This window comes from Drosophila obscura, unplaced genomic scaffold (assembly GCF_018151105.1).
Source record: "Drosophila obscura isolate BZ-5 IFL unplaced genomic scaffold, ASM1815110v1 contig_151, whole genome shotgun sequence".
NCBI lineage: Eukaryota > Metazoa > Arthropoda > Insecta > Diptera > Drosophilidae > Drosophila > Drosophila obscura.
The window spans coordinates 959,357-980,317 of record NW_024542737.1 but is presented as its reverse complement, the minus strand read 5'-3'; the positions used below and the strand labels follow the sequence as shown (position 1 = coordinate 980,317).

General features: G+C 45.7%; 3 protein-coding genes across 10 annotated transcripts; all 3 read right to left on the bottom strand.

Annotated features, from left to right (window-relative positions):
• Positions 1–922: 922 nt before the first annotated feature.
• LOC111075140 (phosphatidate phosphatase LPIN2) lies at positions 923–18,363 on the bottom strand. Of its 5 annotated transcripts, none has more exons than XM_041591870.1 (12): positions 8,735–9,038; positions 6,578–7,042; positions 6,301–6,509; positions 6,095–6,232; positions 4,909–6,015; positions 4,739–4,838; positions 4,430–4,558; positions 4,156–4,333; positions 3,878–4,098; positions 3,312–3,812; positions 3,124–3,227; positions 923–1,739 (listed from the first exon to the last, which is right to left on the bottom strand). In XM_041591870.1, the coding sequence occupies exons 2-12, from the start codon at positions 6,755–6,757 to the stop codon at positions 1,544–1,546; spliced, it is 3,063 nt and encodes a 1,020-aa protein (XP_041447804.1). In that variant the 5' UTR covers positions 6,758–7,042; positions 8,735–9,038; the 3' UTR covers positions 923–1,543. The 5 variants fall into 5 exon arrangements, with proteins under 5 accessions (XP_041447804.1, XP_022223954.2, XP_022223951.2 ...); XM_022368259.2 differs by lacking the exons at positions 923–1,739; positions 8,735–9,038 and adding exons at positions 2,039–2,707; positions 18,276–18,363; XM_022368258.2 differs by lacking the exon at positions 923–1,739 and adding an exon at positions 2,039–2,707.
• LOC111075142 (PDZ domain-containing protein GIPC3) lies at positions 10,165–18,365 on the bottom strand. Of its 4 annotated transcripts, none has more exons than XM_022368266.2 (2): positions 18,276–18,365; positions 10,165–11,492 (listed from the first exon to the last, which is right to left on the bottom strand). In XM_022368266.2, exon 2 carries the CDS (start codon positions 11,383–11,385, stop codon positions 10,351–10,353), a length of 1,035 nt encoding a protein of 344 aa, XP_022223958.1. In that variant the 5' UTR covers positions 11,386–11,492; positions 18,276–18,365; the 3' UTR covers positions 10,165–10,350. The 4 variants fall into 4 exon arrangements, with proteins under 4 accessions (XP_022223958.1, XP_022223955.1, XP_022223956.1 ...); XM_022368263.2 differs by lacking the exon at positions 18,276–18,365 and adding an exon at positions 12,455–12,722; XM_022368264.2 differs by lacking the exon at positions 18,276–18,365 and adding an exon at positions 12,566–12,722.
• Positions 18,366–19,054: 689 nt separating this feature from the next.
• Positions 19,055–20,934, bottom strand: LOC111075066 (ras-related GTP-binding protein C). The gene is made up of 5 exons (XM_022368150.2): positions 20,755–20,934; positions 20,167–20,637; positions 19,871–20,089; positions 19,665–19,807; positions 19,055–19,594 (listed from the first exon to the last, which is right to left on the bottom strand). The coding sequence occupies exons 1-5, from the start codon at positions 20,755–20,757 to the stop codon at positions 19,297–19,299; spliced, it is 1,134 nt and encodes a 377-aa protein (XP_022223842.2). The 5' UTR covers positions 20,758–20,934; the 3' UTR covers positions 19,055–19,296.
• Positions 20,935–20,961: the final 27 nt, after the last annotated feature.

The window sequence follows — 20,961 nt, the reverse complement described above, 5'->3', positions numbered from 1 at the left end:
AGAGCATCGTATTGCCTCAGATGGCTGTCCGATCAGCTGTTTCGGGCCCACCCCTCTCCACTGTTGAAGCATTATTATCATAAAAAGCTATGTGTGTGCTCTGCAGTTGGGCCACAGCTAAATCTTCCTACTTACGAGTACTTGGCATAGGCGGCGGTTGTGATACATGGGGGACCAGTAGAAGGTTCCCGAATGATCCAAATGAAACCAAAGGTATTATGAGTTATTATGGAAACCTTTTACTTTTGGGATCCAAGGCCAAGTCGGTTACTTCTGGATCTCAGGCAGAAATGCGGCCAAACCGACCGAGGGGCGCTGCAGCATGACGCGGGGACTGTTTTTAGTCGGGCTGGTCGCTCACAATCAGAAAAGATGGGTAGGATAGAAAAAATAGAACAAACAAAAACCATCCTATTTATGCATTTAAGGACCCCCGCACCCCTCTTGACGAATTCCATCGATCAGCCACTGAATTTGTGGTCAGACGACCATTTGCGGTCACTTAAAGTGTCCACTTTGTGGTTTATGTGTATGCCTTTGTATGCCAATATGATGCTGGGCTGCTTGATGACCGTCTGCCGTGCACTAAATGAGCATTAATTGAATTGGCAAAAATTACGCTACCAAATGAAATCGGCCCCCCTATAGGCCCCCTGCAAAACGCACATAGGCTCTCATCTCTCTCACCCCATCATAGACGAGTAGTGTCGTCTGGCCGTCGATTTCTGCACCCACATTTGAAAATTTTCCACTGCAATTTGAGTTTTTTCATGGGAACTGTCGACACAGTGGTCTGCCAGTGCCAGTCAGGGCATAAACAGCTGTTGATCAGGTGTCTGTCTCGTCTCTTCTGTGGAAACGCACCAGAACCAGAGCCATAGCTGATTGTAGGAAAAGTTTGTTATGTTTTGTTTAAATTTGAAGCATTTATTTTTAATTGAATCACTCTATCAATTAGGCATATTTTAATATACTCGTACTCGTATATAATAGTAGTAGGAGTAGTAAGTAGGTATAAAGCATAGTTTTCAGATAAACTCCAAATAAAAACCGTCATCACAATCAACTAATTTTAAACGATCACATACGAAACATAATGAAATTATAAATCATAAATCACAACTCCAATCAGGCATTTGGAATACTCGTATATATTCTGTAAGCAATCAATCTTTGCATCTTATTTAACTCTAAGTAAGAACTTGCACGAGTCTCAAAAGGAACTTATGTAGTAGGGGTAACATCGAAATCATTTAACTAGAATTGTTTATCAAATAAAGAAATTCAAAATCAAACCAAGGTGTGGGCGAAATGGCGGGGATGGGCATGGGGATCTTGCATCCTGGCTAAGCTTAAACAAAGGATATATCGATACTCGTATTTCACGTATTTTTTTTTGTGGTAAGCACATCTAGAGTTTTAAGCTAGGTAAATAAATGTCGAAAGGCTCCATGTGCTACTGTATAGTGTTATAGTTATACTAGTACATATAAATCTTGGTGGCTTGCATCTATTTATGATGTATATAGTGTAATGGTGGCTCCTACTTCTCGGGAATGGGTCGCAGTGTGGCTTTATCAACGTTGGGACTCGGCGGCACCAGTGCCGTCTCCAGCTCGGGTATAACCAGGTCGGGTATGGGGTCACGCCAGTAGTTGAAGTTGGAGAACTCTGTGTTGGCCTCGTCGAGCTTCACCGGGGGAAATAGCTGATCGACAATGTACGTCATGCTGCAGTATCTGGAAGAACACATGTCAGAGAGACGGGGATCGGATGAGTGGGGAACGTCATAAAGCCCCTAGGCAGTAGGCAATGGGTGATACAAGTGGGGAATTTTGTACGCCTCCCCAAGAGTATGCAACACACAACTGGGGAGCGTGATCGTGCGCCTCAGCGTGTGCTACGTTCTATAAATATTGCGATTACATGCCTAGGCCTAGCCCATCCATCGAAGTATGGATTTTTGCTGCTGGAAACCTACAACTCATGCCACATTTCGCACAATCGATTGGAAGCCACCAGAAACAAGAGTTTTCCATCACAGCGAACAAATTGATATCGTTTATTGGGTATATTGCTATAGATATAGTGGGATAGGACTATATCCAAAAGGTACTCGGCGTTTCGCTCTTTTTCCTTAAAGCTAAACATTTAGATCTGCTGCGGCTGAGCAAAATACTTTTAAAGCTTACGACTGGCCCGAGAGCTGTGCTCCCGGACACCACTAACTACTGCCTGACACAACAACAACAAACATGGGGACAGGGACACTCCTGATAGTTCTCTCAGAAAACTCTTATCACAATTCATTCAACATCGTTGCAGCTGCACACAAGAGAGAGCAGGTTTCTGGTTATATGGTTGTTCTATGGCCTAGGAATTTAGCCACGTTAGGTCTCGGCTCGAGGGCAGCAACGCCACTTCGTTCTTGGTCGACACGCGCCGGCTTCGCATAATGAGGCCAACATCTGCCGACTGTTCGCCGGGTTCGGCGTCACTCTCATTGGCAAAATCATCATCATAGAGGGCATCGTCATCGTCGTCGCCACTGAGCTCGGGCTCTGCATCCACATCGTAGTCATCGCTGAACTGCAGCTCGTCCTCCAACTCGTCATCGTCGAACACATCCGTGCGGTACTCGTACTCATCGTGGTGGGTGAGCAGGGGAAAGTACTCGTCGACTTCTAGCGACTGATTGATGTAGCCACTGTATAAATTTGACAACCGAAAAATGCTTGAATCGATCGATTGATTGATTGTTTGATTGAGTAGGGTGCGGCTGAGGAGGAGTAGGAGGAGGGTAGTACAATGAATACTACACAGACATAGGGAGAGAGGAGGATACATTCACACCTGTGTGAAGGCGATACCTGGCGTTACATGATGGAGTTAATACAACTATTTCGATTGGCTTGTGGTTATCGTTATCGTTATCGCTTGCATTATCGAATGTGTGGCATGAGTTTTTCAGTTATCAGTTATCAGTTATGGGGGGAAAAACACCGGAACCATATATGTATACATATATATGTAGGTATGCAGATGCATGGGAGAAAGATACAAGCTAACAGATACAGATACAGATATGGAGTTGGGTCGGGGCGGGGTCCACCCGCTACTTACGAGGATTGGAATGTTTGGGTCAGCTCGTGCTTCAGCTCGCCCTTGGTGTTAATGGTGAAGATGCGCATGATGGGAATGCCCACAGCCCGATAGGCCCACACATCCTGAAAAGAAGATTAAAGAGCGGTGTCAGCAGCCACAGTCACTGGTGGGGTGGGGTGGTGTGATGGTTGGCTCCTTCCACTTACATTGATCCGGTTGCCGTAGCCGGCATAGAAGGGCTCCTTGTCGGGGAAGAGATCACGAATGTCCGACAGGCAGGCGATCTTGAACTGCTCAGGCTTCTTCTCGATTACCTCGCGATGGAATGCCGATATCAGGGAGGTGGGATTCAGCAGGAGCGGCCCGTCGGGCAGCTTCACATTCCCCTGCCTGATCGAGCGCAGATACTCGCGTGTCAGTCGGGACTGGCCGATGGCACGGGCCGACAGGTAGAGCAGCTTGTAGCCATTCTGCTCGATCTTCGAGAACAACTGTGCCACACCCAGCTGGGCCCAGTCCTTGCCGACCATCGGCAATATGTGGCCCAGCACATCGGACCTGGTAATGGTCCCATCAATGTCCGAGATCACCACCTTGTCGTTGTGCTTCCACCGGTACAAATAGCACTTGCAGCGCGACGTTCCCTGGTAGGCGGTCGTCACGCTGAACTCGATCTCGTTAGTGCCCTCCTTGAGGTTTAGTTTTTTCTGCAAAACAAACAAGAAATTAACGAAAATGGTCGATCGATTAGCAATTAATCTCGAGTACTTACAATGGCTTCCGAGCTAAGGCGCAGGGATTTCTTGTAGCGCTCCTTGGGCTCATCGCTCTTGTTGGAGGCCATCGACAGCTCCTCGAGGTTGTCCACCAGTGCCGATGTGTTCTCTGCATTCTCTGCCAGAGAGTCGCTCTTGCTTGGCGTCGGCTCGCTAATGTCCGTGGGGGAGAGTGGTCGCGAGGTTTGCGTCGCCACTGCAGCAGCCTGTTCACCATCTGTTGGGGGAGGGGAAAATATAATTCCAATTCCGGGGTCAGTTTGGGGGCTCTCACCTTTCTCGTCTTTGCCGAGACCCATGCCGTGGCTGACACGATTGGGCGCTGCCTCCTGTGAGCGCCTCCAGCTCCACCAGTAGCGCTTTGTCTGACCCGCCGGCCCGGCCTGGACAGCTTCGGGAATTTCGGGCTTATCGCCCTCGACTGTTTGCGACATGAGCTGTTCAATGGCATCCTGAGGAGCAGAGCAGAGTTGCGGGGGAACCATTAGCACAGGGAGGAGCAAGAGCAGGAGACACACAGATATAGGAGGTACGACGGAGAGACTTACATCGGTTAGTGGCTTCTGGAAGGTGATCATTGTCATGACAATGGGGCATGCAGCCGTCCAGGGGTAGTATTTGCCATTTAGACGTACGACTAGGTTTGGCGATGAGAACAGACTGGGATTTGCGCACACCTGAGAGGCACAGGCGATTCGTATGAGGGCATGGCATGGGTAGAGATGTAAAGACTTGTTAAACGGATGCAACGAGGCAACAGGCAATGAGGCGGTGCAGGTGCAGCAGTGAAGTGCAGCGGATTTAAACACAGAGCACAGCGAAGAGCCGTTGGGTGGGCGGAGGGGTGGAATACTTACGTCCGGATAGCTGACCAAATGCCGGTCAAATTCCTCCTCCGAGGGGGGTCCTCCGTGCTCTGGCATGCCAGTCATGGACATGGCCACAAAGTCCAAATATCTGCAACACACAAGAAGAATGGCAGCGATTAATCTCTGACTGAGCTGCCCCAGGGGAAAATGGTGTTTACTTTTTGTCACGCTGCTGCTTGCTCTCATCAAAGTCCGAGTCCAGACTCTTCTGGCCCTCCTCCAGGGAGCTGGGCGAGTGCGGTAGGCTGGTCCCGTTGCCGCTCTCCCGGTCCTCCTCCAGGGCCGTGGCCGGCGAGGACTCCTTCAACTTGGCACTGGGAAAGTAAAGGGCCGCCATCTCCGGGTCCATGGAGCCATCCAGGTCGGACAGATAGATGTCCCCCGCCTCGTTGCCAACCTCCTTGCGCAGCCGATTGGCCTTCTTCATGAAGCTGAACATGCTGCTGAGCATCGAGTGTCGGTCGACCTGCTGCGCATCGGCCTCACTGATGGCTTCTGTCTTGGCCTGGTCGGGCAGCTCGCCCCAATTCCAATTGGTGGCGTTCGTCTCGTCGCCGCATTGGCGCTGGTCCCGCGCCCGCATCGTTGTCTCCAGCTCGCTGTCGCTCTGGATGGGGCTGGAGGGACGGTTGGCACCGCCGCCCGATGGCGAAGTGATCTCAGTGTCGCTGAAGAAGTGAATGTCCAGGTCAAGATGCTGCTTCAGCGCTGGGATTGGGGTGGTGTGCAACAGCTCAATCTTCGCGCTGTCGTCCCCGGTGTGAGCCGTGAGCAATGGGGCCGAGGGCAGCTCGTCGTTTGAGGATGAGTTGGCAGAGTTGTTGGCGGCGATGGAACTAGCTGGGGCATCGCCTTCATCAATGTTTGCCACTGTGGCCACGCCCGCGGTGGTGGTGGTGGTGGTGTTGATGTCGCCGCCGGCAGCGCTACCCACAGAGCTGCTCGAGGAATTCTTGCGCTGTGCGTTCTTCTTCATCTGCGTCTTCTTGCGCCGCTTCTTGGTCTTGCTCTTGGACACATCCTTGGCGGCGTCCTTGGGATCCTTGGCGACCTCGCTGGGCGCCACCGATGAGACGGTAACATCGGGCTGGGGCTGCTCCTTCTCCACTTCCTTCACCGCCTCGGGCTCCGCTTCGGCTGGCCTCTTCTCGCTCTTCTCCTGGAAGAGCTCCTCGTGCTCCGCCCACTCCTGACGAATCTTCTGTGTGGTGTACTCCTTGATCTTCTCGCTCAGATTGCGCCTCTCCAGTGTGTTGTCCGTGTGCCTGTTCGGGATTAAAAATAGTCCAAATTGATTATCCTGGCCTGCTCGGGAAAGCCCTTGTCTGAGAAGCCCTTGTCTACCTGCGCATCGTGTAGTCCGAGGCCTGATTCTCGAAATGTTTGCCATCTGCGGCCGCTTCCTTGGGCTCCTCCTTGGAGAAGTCGATGGAGTTGCGTCGCGGCAGGGGCAGGGGAATCTGCAGCTCCTCACTAGCGTTTCTAAAATGAGATGGCAAATGAGTCTAGCGCTGGCGTGAATCTGCTTTGGGCTTTTGGGCTCCACTTACTTGTCGGCTGTCACACCGCTGATGTCCTCCATGGTGTCGTTGCCATGCTCCCGCAGATTCATGAAGCTCAATGGTATGGGCGATGTGGCCAGATTCGCTGGCAGCTCATCATCGTCATCCTCAAGGCACTCCTCCACAAAGAAGGCCTCGCCCGCGTCGCCCAGCTTCATCTGAATGTCCACGGGTGCGCCATTGATCTCGATATCCACCTGTGGAAAGTCCATCATCGATTATTGATGGTGGCAGGGTGGCAATTTCGGGTTGAGGATCTACTTACCACCTTCTCGCGACTACGCAGCACTCCCAGCTTGCCGAAGCGCACATGGAAGGGCGAGCACTGGAACTCGCCGTCCTTCTGCTCCACCACGATCACATCGATGGCCCCCGTCAAGGTGGCTCCATTGATGTCGTTGTAGAAGTCCCGGAAGTTGCTAAAGACGCGCGCCAGGCTGTTCATCTTTGGTCTGAATGGACTTCCGTTCCTTTTGGGGCTGATGATTATTCTTGCTCCTTCTCTGTCCTCTCTTGTGGTTGGCCTTGTTCCAATCTTCTTGTCTAATCGCAATCGCACCTATATATGGCGAAGACTGTGTATTGCTGCTGTTTGTGTGTGTTCCCTGTAGTTTTTTATATGGCGGCCATTTTTATTGGCAGGCGGTCAAATACGCCGCTTATTGGCGACGGAACCAGCTCCGGGTTTGTTCTGCCCGGCACTTTGGACCCTCGCGCTGAATTATGGCAACTGTAAAAGGTAATGCAAAATTAAAAATATGAGTATGAGTAATCAGCATCGCTTATTGCCGACATTTATTCTTCCCCCGGTTGGCAACGCATTCAAAATAGACAAATTGCATCAGAGTGCAAGTGCAGGCCATCCTTTGGCGGCTTTGAAGCCGTAACAATGCCCACCAAAACAGACAAACATTTGCATTTAATTATTTTTAGCTTTTTTTTTTGCTCTTGCTTTTTTCGTTGAGTGCGCTCAAAGTCAAGGTGTGTGTTTGAATGGCGGATAGGCGGCAGAGATGCAAAAGGCTCACACATCCCACGACATGTTGCCCGCCCCCACCATTCTCATCTAAAGGGGTGGTATGCGTGAGGTGGGGAGGAACACAGCCTTTGTTTAATCATGTATTGCGACAAGTTCAAGGTAGGACCCCGCGACGACTATCTGCTACAGTTATGCCATCTGTGGCAAAACTATTTATGAGTATTTATGAGTTTTCATTCCCATCGAATTGGTGTTGTAAAAGCCCCTCTTATCAGCTGTGGTCGCCCATTCGCGTATGTATGTATGTACTCCAGTGGCGTGATAAAACATGAAGTAAATATACATTTAGCAGAATGTATTCCTGCGTGTGTATTAATCATAGCACAGCAGGGAAAACATCACGCGACTTCCACATCGAATAAATGAATCTACATTCACAGAAAAAAAAGAAGCAAAAAGCAATAAACACAAAAATAGCGAGACACTCAAGCACGGAATGGAGTTCAATGTCCATCAAGCGAACCCATCATTAAAACAATGGTTGTACACTTTTCTGTACTTGCCAGCCAGCCAACAACCTGGCAAAGATTAATGCCTAATCAGAATGATAAGCAAAGCAATGCAAGTGCCAAAATTTGTACTTCTCATACTATAATCGATTGTATTGTAAGCTGTGCTCCCGAAACGAGACACTGGGAGAGCAGACATCACATCACAGCATAGCAGATCACGCCATCTGTCACGCGTTGTGGGCCGGCGGCCCTGCCTCACTTTCACCTGCGTAGAGCAATCAAAACAAAGTTCGATGGCTATGGAAACCCAAGAAAAAGGCACCAGTCGCAGAGGGGGGGGGGAGAGAGAGGGAATTGGGGCTTGAAAAGAAGTGCCGGGAGTTGCAGACAAAGGCAAATGCAAGCGGGAATTCGTTATGTTATCCATTCCACTCACAGCACAGAAAAGACAAAGGAGTCGCATTTCGACAGAGCTCCGACTCTGACTCAATTGCAGAAGATAAAGAAGTTCCAAGTGCAATGCAACTTTGCAATGTGCAGTGAGAGATTTTTGCAAAAATTTAAAAGCTTGTCTGGTTTTTGTTTTCTTTTTTCTGTTTAAAACTGATCAAATGGCGTTGCCAGCGGTAATCACATGCCCAGAGTTCAGTGTTTATTTGAGTTCTATTATTTGTAGGGGTCTGGTCTGGGGTTCTGTTGAGTCACGATCAAAGTCCAGAAAACACTCGGAAGAATCAGAATGCACAACGAAAGAGACGCGCGCGCGGGCAAACAAAAACAAACGTGGGTCCCAAAGTCTACATAAATATAGGTGCTTGCCAAGAATTCTGTGGCGGTCCCGAATGCAGACGTATGTATGTTCTCGAAATCATCTCTAGTATAATGGAAAATTTATTTCACTTATTTGCTATGTCATTTGCATTTTCAATACCTTGGCTGCGGTGTGTTTGAAAATACGTATTTTATTATGGTTTCAATTCAGTTTTCAACAGCGCAGCAGAGTGTGCTGTGCCGTATTGTTTTGTTTTGTGCCCTTGAAAACACTAGCGAGAAACTATCAAAGTCTCACTCTATTTCCTCCAGCACTTTGACTATTTTTCGTTCACTTGACTGGCAATACACGTATGTTTCTTGTAATTTCACAATGTTTTTAGTGGTATTCTCCACTGCGTGCTGCTGCTCGTTTTCAGTTGTAGATTTTTAGTTTGTTGCTCCGACGACTGCTGGGGCAGAACTGAGCGACAGCAAAGTTCAGTTAATCGAATTAAGCACCTGCTTGTGCATGTGTGCGTGTATAGCGAGAGAGCAAGAGAGGGACAGACCAGATAGAGAGCGAAATGCTTGTTATTTAAGAGCAAAAGCTCGGCAAAACGAAAACAGGTAAAACCGGAAAGTCATGTAACTTGCAGTTGTTGGTTGCTATGGCTATGTACCGATATACAAAATACATATATTATATACAGCAGCTGCTTTATTCACTCTTTCTCTCTGGCTGCGAGCGATTTAATAACTGTGCTTATCAGCTGCTCGCTGCGATCGTCGCAGCTGTTCCTGCTCACGATGTGTTGTTGCTGCTATTGTTGCAAGCGAGAGAGCTTTTACTGCATATTCTTGTAATGCACTCGTAAACAAATTAAATCGTGTCGTTTGTCGGGTGATTTGTCCATGTATGTACGTCACTTCCAGTTGTTTACCCCACCATTGCTTTGATCTCCGATTATACAGGAAATGTTCCACTTATACGTATTATACAAACTTTGAGCAATAGAATTCGACTACTAATGAGTGCCGCCTGAATTGGCCCATGGTCAAAGCATGTATTGTATAAAAGAAAAGAGGAACCATTCGTCACCATTTCGAACTGTGGAATATTTTCACAGAGTGTCTGTCTGTCTGTCTCTACAAATTGCTGATGAGTGCCAATAAGTCGCATAGGCCAATGCTTGTATTTACGAACACAAAATATAATTTTAAGATTCTTTGACAAATAAACAAGCCCAAAAAACAATAATAGTACTATAAAAACTGAAAAAAAAACTAATAATAAAGAATAAAGCCAAGAGGAGGAAGGTGATTCATAATTTAAATAATTTAAATTTATTCATAAAACAATTAAATGATAAATCTACTGAATATATATAGTAATTAAACGCATGAAAAATATTTACATACATGTAAAAAGTTGTACAAAAATATACGAATATACTCTAGATTACTCCATCCATCCTTTTTTCGTTCTTCTCTTCTACATAATAAATACTTTAACTTTATCGTGATACAAATACAAAATAATTGGCAAAGGCAGACGACACATGCAGGCTATATGGATACGATGTGGTAGAGTACTGTATACAGTAAATATGTATGCAACTAACTTTAATCAAAACACATATTAATGATAGCAATATTTGAGAATAAGAATAACAGAAAAGGCTCTTCTGCTTAGGCTTGTGGCTTAGCTCTTAGTTTCTCTAATGGTTTCTGTATTGTTTTTTTTTATTGGTTCCCAAACAAGTCAATAGTTCCCACATCCCAACCTTCGGGTCCCTACTTGGGGCTGGTCGTGGACTTGCGGCGGGCATCCGTTATAGCACCCCAGAGTTCGATAATGAAGTCGTCGGTGAAGCCAAAGGACTCGAGGTCCGAGTTGTCAATGGACTCGGCAAAGTCCATCGAGTTGGACTTGTTGTCTCCCAAATCCCAGATCTGCGACGCCAGCTCCGTGTCGTTGATGCCCATAAAGGACTCGAGCAGATTATTGATGGCATCGATCCCGGCCACCGTGGCCTCATCGAACTTCGGCTCGATCTGTGCATTTCCATTGGCCTTGAAGCGTAGCGTCTCCTTGCCACTGCCGTAGTTGCGTCCACCGCCAGCGCTGCCCGCGGCGCGTGACTGACTGCGCGGCCCTATGCCTTGGAAACCGCTCCGCACGGGCTCCACCAGGCGCAGTGTGAAGGTATCGCCCGTAGGAATGTCCTTGAGCATGCGGGCCACCTCGTAGTGCCGCTTGCCCACCATATTCTGGCCATCCAGCTTCTCGATGTGATCGCCCACGCAGATGTGCTCGATGCGGTCGATGATCGAGTCCTCCTTGATGCGCTTGATGAAGGCGTAGCCGGCCCCATTGTCGGTGATGGTCAGTCCGAGGGCCTCCTGCGACTTGACTATCTCGATCTCCTTGGGCCGGCCCTTGCGGTGGGCGAATATGAAATCATCCAGCCCGATCTGCCCGCCCAACAACCGGGCCATGTCCACCTTGTGCGAGTTGAGCGTGCAGAACAGGATGTCCTTCTCCGAGATGTCGAAGCACTCGGCGATCTTCTGGTACAGCTCTCGCACGCTCGAGAAGTCATGGATGAGGCCCGTGGGGCTGCCGTGGGCCAGCTGACAGTGGAACACCAGTGGGGGCTTCGTGTAGTCGGCGCTGTTGCTGTTGTTGTTGTTATTGTTATTGTTGTTCTGGATGTTGGCGGGTACGCCAGAGGCACGCCCCTTGCCCCCATCACTATTGTTGCTGATCTGTGAGGTATTATCTGCTGCAGATCCGGGCTTGGAGGTTTTCCTCGTGAAGAGCGGCATAGCTGGTGGTGTCCTCTGGTCCTGGTTTCTCAGAAATTTGTCCGATTGTATGGTATATTACGATCCTTTGGCATGTATCCTCGTATCCTGTTACCTTGCTCTTGGATCTGTGTGCGTAGAAGAAGGTGTGGGATCTCTTGGGATTAGGCGTTTCAATGCTCGATTCAATGTGGTAGTAGATGTTCTATACTGATGTGAGTAGGTGTGGCAGTTACGGGTTAGTCAACGTTTATACAAAGTGAACACTGTACAGTGAAGTACCCATAACCATAACATAGCCAAATATATGTATGTATGTACATTTGTTGGTGTTTATCTAATCGGTTTACTCAAAAGTCGTAAATTTCCAACAGGAAACGTGCCTTATACGTTACACTACGAGGGATGACTCAGATCGTTCCATAAGGTCTAAATATCTGATTGATTATTGATATATTAAGTTGATAATTGGGGACTATGATTACTCTGCTTATCGCTTGTTTAAAAAATATTAAATTAGTCACACGAAAAGTGATTACACATTGAGGTTATGTTGTGCACGAGAGGCAGTGCTCCTAAATTAACAGCTGCTGCGCGCGCTCTCTCTCTCTCTCTGTCTCTCTCTCTCGAATTAGGCACAAACTTTAACGGTAATTAATCACTGGAATTATGAGACAAATTTGGAATATTACCCAGTCTGGAACACGCACCAGCAGCAGCAGCAAGCAAATCGAATTCAACGGCGGAAAGTCACATTGGAATTGAACAAATTTCTATCACTATCACACAAAGTATTTGAGTACTTTTTGTTTGTTTTGTTTTTGCTTTGTAGCGATAAGATTGACGAAATGCCTGATAAGAGAACGGCAAAGATAAGAGATATATTGTATGTATGTGACGGACTCTTTATCTGCCTGCAAAACGTCCGCCCGTAGTAGTTCGTCAATGTGTACTGAACCTGCAGTTACTCGTAAATGCCAGGCCATCAGCTTGAAGCGACCATCATCACTCAATCGTTGGCATTCAGCTGTGTGCAGCACACACTCCACTCACACACACTATCTCTCTCTGTCTCTATTTGCCCCCTTACCACTTCCGCTTAATAGGAAAGAAATGTCTGTCTGTCGCGCCCTCATCGAGGAGGGGAGTTCATGAACCTTCCGCCCTCTGGATGCCTCTCCACTTGTACTAATGTACGTACACGCTTCTGTCGTCTGTGGATATGATCCAGATCCAGATCCAGGTCCAGGGTCCAGGTCCAGGATAAATACAGTTACAATACAATAAACTGATAATTTTGATAAACCAAAGAAATTCTCAAAACAAATATAGGCCCAGTGATGTGTAAATGATAGTGAAAGGCATTCTTTGATTTGCTTTCAGATAGGGAGAGTGCTCTGTAGTACATACACGGCTTTAAAGAAGGCATCTTCATTGCTTAATTAATCTAAATAAATGTGTAGAACATTGATCCAGCAGAGCTGCTCTTTTGCCTGCTTGATCTGTCCCATCTAAGGAAAAACAACTTGAGACGAGCCCCTTAATTGATAGATATGTATGTATGTATTCCCATAGTCAAATACAAACGTACACACATATACGAGTTTGTTTTCGTATGTTTGTGTGGAGGAGAGTTGTTTCCACCATGTAATATATGTATTTTATTCATGAGCAAAACAACTATTTCTAGCTGCGAGCCGAGTGGATGGATAGATAACCCACCGCCGGCATCAAGGTCGAAATAGTTGAGAGCGCGTGAGTCGCTCGCGCCTTAGCCGATCTGATTCTGAATGGTTCGGTGCAAAGAATACATAGAAATACTCGTAGTTTCAGCTTCATATTCATGGTATACTCGTACCGTTGAAACGATTTACGCAGTGCCATAAAGCCTAGAAACTTATGCGGAAGTGGGCAGGGGAGGGCCGGCAAGGCAGGCCCCCTTCGAAGAGCAAAAACCGGTGTGGTGCGATCAATGGCCTCTCCTCTCAAGATTAGCGGCAAAAAAGTTTATGCGAATTTCAACAAATTTTTAAACACAAAAAGCCATCGATAACGAGCTACAAAAAATATATACCAGTATGTACATACATATGTATGGCCAGAGGTATCATAAATTATGCGACGCAGGGTCATTAGTGGGAAGGGAAATTCCACATTGCGAGGATCGATTGATCTCTCCTCAAATGCTGTTTAACCGATCAATACCCCCGTTAGATAGTTTTCTCTCTGGCGATTTCATAATTGTGGGTTAATTGCTTTGCTTTGAATAAAGCGTAAACAACTAAATACGCTTCCGCATCGCCAGCTGTTTGCCCGTTCCCCCTGCCGAATACGAGTATCTGTATCTGTTGTTCTATTCCAACTTGTTTACCCGCCTCTGATTGGTCGCCGCCGTGGGCTCGACGCTCCCCCCGAGTGTTGTGGATACATAGAAGATCTGTAATTCGCTGTAAACAATAACAAATGAACTTTTTTCAGGCTACAGAAGAACGTGCGCTTAAAAATAACAACAGGCACCGAACTGGTAGCAGAGCAAAGTGTAAACATCAGAATTATGTAGATACTACGTGTGGCAAAAGCGCTCGTGGGGCACTCTTATCTATAGTGAATGATCATTTCAATTCTGTTTTGTATTTTTCATTCAAAGCTGTTGTAATTTATGGATTAATTAAAAGTCGCTGAGTGGGTTCTGTACACTATAGTTTTGTTTCTTTCTTAATGAACTTTCACGAAAACAAAGCCATAAAAACATTTATACAATCGAAAAGGCGACTTGTGTGGGGGAATTGGATAGCGATAGAGAGGTTCAGCAATGTGTTTACAATTTACAATTCCAAGGGATGGGAATTGTTTTTTGATGCTGCTGTCGTATAGCGGGGCTGATATCTGATATCAACGGAACCCCAGAACCAGGAATCAATTACTTATTGAAATAAACAGCTTTAAGTTCAAGGGCATCTGCATAAAAAGAAACTAAATGGCTTTACCTTTAACCTTGAATAGCCATTATTTCTTAGCTGTATATTGATTAAACTACGACTGGGTTATAAACCTATAAGCATATTGGAGTAAACCAGGTAAACATTGTTGGGTTATCTTCAAAAGAATGTTTACTCGTTATAATCTAATCATAGGGTTGCCGCAAGCAAAATTAAATGTCGATCCCGAATTTCAAACAGAGCTCTGAAAATGCTGGCGAATATTTTGCGCTGGGGAATAATGGGGAATATGCTGAAAATAATGATTATTTCATTGACGGAATGCAATATCGTTGCATTTCCGGAACCCACAAAGAAAAATTCTGTTGTATCTTCTACATTTAAAATATTCATACAAAGTACATAAGAATGTACATATATTTGTACTTATGTATGTATAATATATTATATTCATTCATCCCCAAAAAAGTGTGGGTCTATATTTTGAGAGCCTTGGAAACCCAAAGGTTGGATATTTCTTTTTAAATGTTTATCGTATCAACAAACTTTTAGCATTCAATGCCAAATAGCAATTAAGAGAGCACAAACCAAAGAGAAAAAAGCTTTACAATTTAAGAGAGCTCTCTTTTAGCAAATAGAAAATTGAATAAAAGCTACACATATGAAAAGCTTCGCAAGAGAGCTCCGAGAAAGATAGCATGGTATAAGAGGGGCAAGAGGGTGAGGGAGTGTGTCGCTGGGGATCGAGCATTTCGTTGACTAGGTCAATTTTTGCGACTCCACAAAATTCGCCGGCAACGGTGCTGCAGGGAAGGGGCAGCGGAAGGCAGAGATCCAGCGGACTTATGATCTTTGGCAACGGTGAAATTTAATTCCAAAAGTCAACATTTTGTTGGCAAAGCAGAAAATTGAGCTGATGCAAAATGAGGGGTAATATTGGGGCTTCGGGGACAAACAAATTTATACGTATGTGTGTGCTAGTTTTAGTGGAGGATACTATATGTATATATGTATGTATTTGTATATGTAAAGTGAAAGTTGGAGTTCGATGTAACAACATTGGGATATCATTACGGGAGAAGTCTGGCTAAGAGAGCCTTTACTGTACCGGAGTAAAGAAATCTTAATTTCCACAGATGACTCAGATTATACGAGACGGATAATGGTACGAGTAAACACAATCAGAAGGGTAATAATTTTACTGTACCCCATATAATCGCATCTTAATAATTTTCAAACACTATTGTTTGACGTAGAGGAACCAAAAAAAACCTATAATTTATTCACCGTTTTTTTTATTTTAGCATTTACAGACACGACTTACACAATTTTGTTTAGTTTTTGTTTGTAACTACTCAAGTATACATATATTTCAGTGCATTATTCATACTTTGCTGACATTTTACCTTCGCTATGACCGCTTATTGGGGTTTGCCCTTTTCCCTACCCAAAAAAAAACGTAAAAACTAAACCCAATGTCGATAGTGGTGATGCCGTGATCCAGTGCACTGAACTCGGCTCAGGTTCATTTGCATTGCAGCCCTACCAGCCATACAGCGCTGTGCCTGTGCCTGTGCTGACGTATCGAATCACCCTTTATGTGGAGCAGAGCACCAGCACTAGGGCCTAGAGAGCATAACAAACGCCAGAGGGGCGGTGTGCGGAGGCGGTGGAACACCGAAATAACAATGAACACATGCAGAGACCACACAACACACACACACAGAGATAGAAAATACTGGAGCAGTTTTGAAAAAATTTAACCGTTTCACCTCGCTGAACCCCGGGCACGAATGAGCAAATTAAGCAAACGAATTATAGCCCCAAAACAAAAAAAGATCCGTAGCCAAGACTGTTTTGGGTCAAAATTACCAAACACGCAGCAGCGCCTTTCAACCTTAATGTCTTGGCAAAATTCCTTTAAAAGAAATAAGAAAAGGCGTAGCAATTTAATTCAGTGAAGAGATGAGCAAATTAAAAGGTTTTATAATTGAATTCAACGGAGATTCATTCAAGTTCTTTTCAAGTACGAGTAGTGCATGATCCCCTACTTATAGGAAAAACGTAATTGCAGTGATATTACACATATGAATGCGCAGAAGAAACGTAAAGAGCGGGCCATAAAAAGCACAGTTAAACTGATTACGAACATGACATGACAATGCCAGCGCCTGAGCACTGAACAGTCGGGCAGTTGGCATGGCAACCCCCGGCCTGGCTCCGCTCCGACTCTCAATCCAACAATGAAGCCGATTCTTGGCGCTGCGCTGCCGCTTTTCATAAAATACGCCGAGTATTGAAATGTCACGCAAGCAATTTACATAAATGGAGTAGCTTCCGCTTGGAGAGCGGAGAGAATCAGCAACAACAATGGGACAGCCATCGATGCACCAGGGGAAGAGAGTATCAGAGAGCCTATGCGATGTGCACGTACGAAAACAACTGTTACGAGGAATGGAACGGCAAAAGGTAACCCAGGCGGAAGACAGAGAGAGACAGAAAGAAACACAAGGAAGAAGACGGAGAGGACTTTGGTAGAGAGAGGATTTAAAGGGTATTACAATCATCTCTCTTTGTGGGTAATCGATCAAGACAATTTCCGAGTTCCTCTCACAAACCTAACGGTTACTCTCTCTCTCTCGTTCCTCTGCCAAAACTGTTAAGCCACAAAACCCTGCTTTGCATTTGCATTTCTTTTCGTTTGGAGCACACTGACCAACTTCACGGTTTGTTAACAATTTAATGTGCCTACAAATTGCCCAAGTCTTGAGTTTCTTTGGTCATGCTTGGATCTTTCGTCGCCCCCACTCTCCCACAAAGAACCTGAGAATTTCTCTGTGCGTAGAGGCACGTGCTCTTGTCCAAGACAGCACCGATGGATGGGCCAGGCCAGGCCAGACAGAATTCATTGGGAGTTAGACAGCAGGCACACAACAATGAAAAGTTGTAATAATTACTATTTGGATGTGCGTGCTGGCTGCGAAAATGAAATGCCCAGCAGCATTTGTGTGAAATATTTTTCTTTTTATATTCGTTATTATTTTATGGCCGTCCATACCATCACGGTCTCGCTGCGCAAGCAGTATTTTGTAATTTTACTTTTCCTTCATTTCGATGTTGGAAAATCAATTTGGCCGTGAAATTGGTGAGCAGCAGAAGAAAAACGTGCTTTTACACCCCAACAAAAGGGAATTTTTGGTGCGACGACGCAGTTGTCGTAGACAGCCGGCACCCCGAAAAGACCAAGAGACCCCAACCTCAATCTGCAACATAAACAAGAATATGCATAGACTTGAGGCAGGGAATGGCCAAAACATTGTTTTGGCTGCATGTCTGTTACATAGGAATAAACTATGGCGTGTTTTTTCGGGGGTTGGTTGGTTGGTCTGATGGATGAAATCATTTCCGCTGTCCACGAGGTTCTCCTAGTGGAGAGTATGACATGACATAAGTGGGGTGTGGTTTTTTACCCATAGGCGGTGGAAAAACACTTGTCCATCAGCGACTAAAGTTAATAATTAACTGGCAAACGTGACACGCCCTGGACGGGGAGAGCTGTGGTACTGTAGCAGCTGTCAAAAATCGATAAACTAGTGAAATTGCAACGATTTCCAGAGGTTCCATTGCAGAACGGAATTACATGTTAAATGTGCTCTGCGGCGGTGGGTGGTGAAGGGGGAGTAGGGGGAAATCACATGACTAATATTTACACAAAAGATGGGAAAATGTATGCCCAGCCAGCACCAAGCACCTTTCACTTTATTTGTTTGCTGCTAAAAATTATATGTTAGGCAAATGAATGAATGCCAAAGATGCTGCTGCTGCCACAAAGGAAAATAGTAAAATAGAAACCAATTTGTATGTATAAGCAGACACCACCACGCACCAGCACCAGGCAGATATGGAGACAAGAGACAGAGACAGCCAAGACCAGATCAGACGTCAATATCGAAAGTTGGTTGCATTACGCACCTGCTGCCGCTACTGCTACTGCTGATGGTGATGCTCCTCCTCTTAGACTGCACTTGACTGCGTATATCAATTCGCCAATAATTGCTTTGGCTGGTGCCTGGTGCCGTAGTTGTAGGTTTTCCGACTTCCACTTGACTTTGACTCTCCTGGGCGCGAGAAAGCACCGCTAATGAGCGAGGAAAGCGGACGTACTCGTATCAGACACTCAGAGCCCAGACCAGGTTGTGGTTGTTGTTGCTGCTGCTCGCACACACACACACACACACACACAAAACAATTTGTTCTTTTTTTTAACACGTTATTGAATCTCTTTCACCGAACCAACTGGTTTTTAGTGCTCGCTAAATACACACACATTAAACCAACCACTTTCCAGGGTTCTTCTTTTTTTTATTAGATTTCGCAACTCAAACCACGATTCGAGCTTAATGGAAAGACTCCAGATTTTGGCGATTCGTCACTACACAAGGTTTTGCTAATCACGCGTTATTTATTTAACCTTTCAGGTATTTTATTGCACTTTTTGCCTGCTCAACGACGGAGATAAACGAAACGAACCTGAGCGCCCGGAGAAATGGAGAAACTTGAGCGCGGTATCAGCTGATTAGCGATGGCAGCACGCTTGCATATTATACATCGATACATATATCGGCTATGTAGTAATCGAATTTTACAGGTATTTTTGGGAAAATATTTTAAATCAACAATCAGAAAGAAATCAGATTTAAAACAAATTTAATTTAATTGCGCAGAGCAATAAATGAAAAGATTCAGTTTTCTTTTAAAAATATACATATTATTTATTAGTAATATTATCAATTTCAACTGCTTGGCTTACGCTGATTTGAAGTATTATAGAGACTAAACATATCAATTAACACGGGAAACACTAGAAATAACGGAAAAGAAACATAAAAAATTGGAATCAAAGTGTCCACAGAATATAAGTGTTAAGAAATTGGTTCTGGGTTCATCGTGGGAGCAAAGGAGTAAAATGAAGGAAGCAGCTAATCGACTTCCTTTAGGTAACCACAGCTGCGTCATTGCCATGGCGAATCAGTGCGTGCTCGTCGGCCAGATCTTCATCCTCATTGTTCTCCAGCTGCTTTTGCCACTTGAGGCGCAGCTCGAATACCTCGCTGATGGCGTCGCGAAAGCAGATGAAGTTGTAATCAATGACTCCCTGACGATTGAAGTTCTCCTCGCGCAGTATGCAGACCAGGGCCAGGAACTTGTTCACCTCCCGCAGATAGAGTATCGTGTTGTTGTTCAGCTTGATGAGACTAGAGCTGCCACTGTCGAAGGCGGTCTCCTCCGAGCTGTAATGTAATGTGGTCATGGGCCTATATCATCGACAAGCAAGTGGATATTTATCGAAAGAGAACATACCTATATATGCTGGACAGATCGATCACCACATCGATCATGTCGCAGCACAGCTCATAGGTTTGCATATCCACAGGTGAAGAGTCCGTTGCAATATAGATTTTGGAAACCACATCAAAGAGAAAGGCTTTCTCGATGCCAGAGTTCTGCAAATGGTTGGTTTATAAGAACTGGGTTGGTTTCTCCCATAAACTACAGAAATGACTAACCGGTATGAAGATGTTGAGAAGGTTCTCCAGAGTCGGCAGCTGTGGAATCAGTTTCTGCACCACCTTGGAGAAGGCCTCGAAGATCGAGTGATCGTATATGGAGGTTAGATGGAAGCTCAGATGTATCTGATTGAGACCAGCCTCGCTTAGGTCGTCCGATGACCGCTGATGTATATCACGTTGCGATTCCATTTTTGAATCATCGCTTATGCCGTCAACCTGCGGGCAGTGGAGTGGGATTGGTAGGTAGTGGGAATTAAGCAGCTGCCTTGATAAGCAGCCGTATCTGAACTCACTTTGTGTATGAAGACCTCAAACTTGATTCGCTGGTTCACTTTGTAGGCCTTTATCACTGTGTTTTTGAACTTGGTCAGGGCCTCGTTGTAGTCGTCCTTGGCATCAATGACGAATACCAGGGCGCCACAGCCACCAAAGATCATGTCCGAGTCGAAGGTGGGCTCTATGAAATCGATTTGGCCAGGAAAGTCCCAAATTTGAAACTGCACAAAGCTGGAATTGTTGATATCGTCCTTGACGATTTTGCTCGTCGATTCGAGGAAGAGCGTCTCATTGGGCGACATCTTGTGGAAGACGACCTTTTGAATTGAACTCTTGCCCGATCTGCGCAGTCCCATAAGTAAAATACGTGGTTTCGTCTCGCTGCTGCCCGTCGAATTGGGCTCCATTTCCAGGCCATCCTGGTTGTAGGTGCCATATCCGAAATCCTTCGGGAATGTGTCCGCTGGGTAGTCGTCGTCGTCGTAACTCTGTTGGTATGCAAATCAGTTATGGCTCGGCTTGATTGGAATGGGGAACAGAAAAGTGATGGGCGGAGGCTGCTGCTGCTGCGCTCCAACACTGATATGGCTTCTTTGTTTACTTGCCATTGTGTTTGCTAAGCTCGTATCCCGCTGAGATCTTCAGTTACTTGGACGCCAACTGTATTGGAGACTGCCGCTTGTGTTTAATGGGTCTAGTTACTTCGACTAGTTTATTTTACCTAATTTTTCGTGCAAGTTTCTTATCGGAATTAAATGGTGTGTGCAGCGCATCAGCTGTTTGGGAAAACTATTGTATCGATGTATCGATAG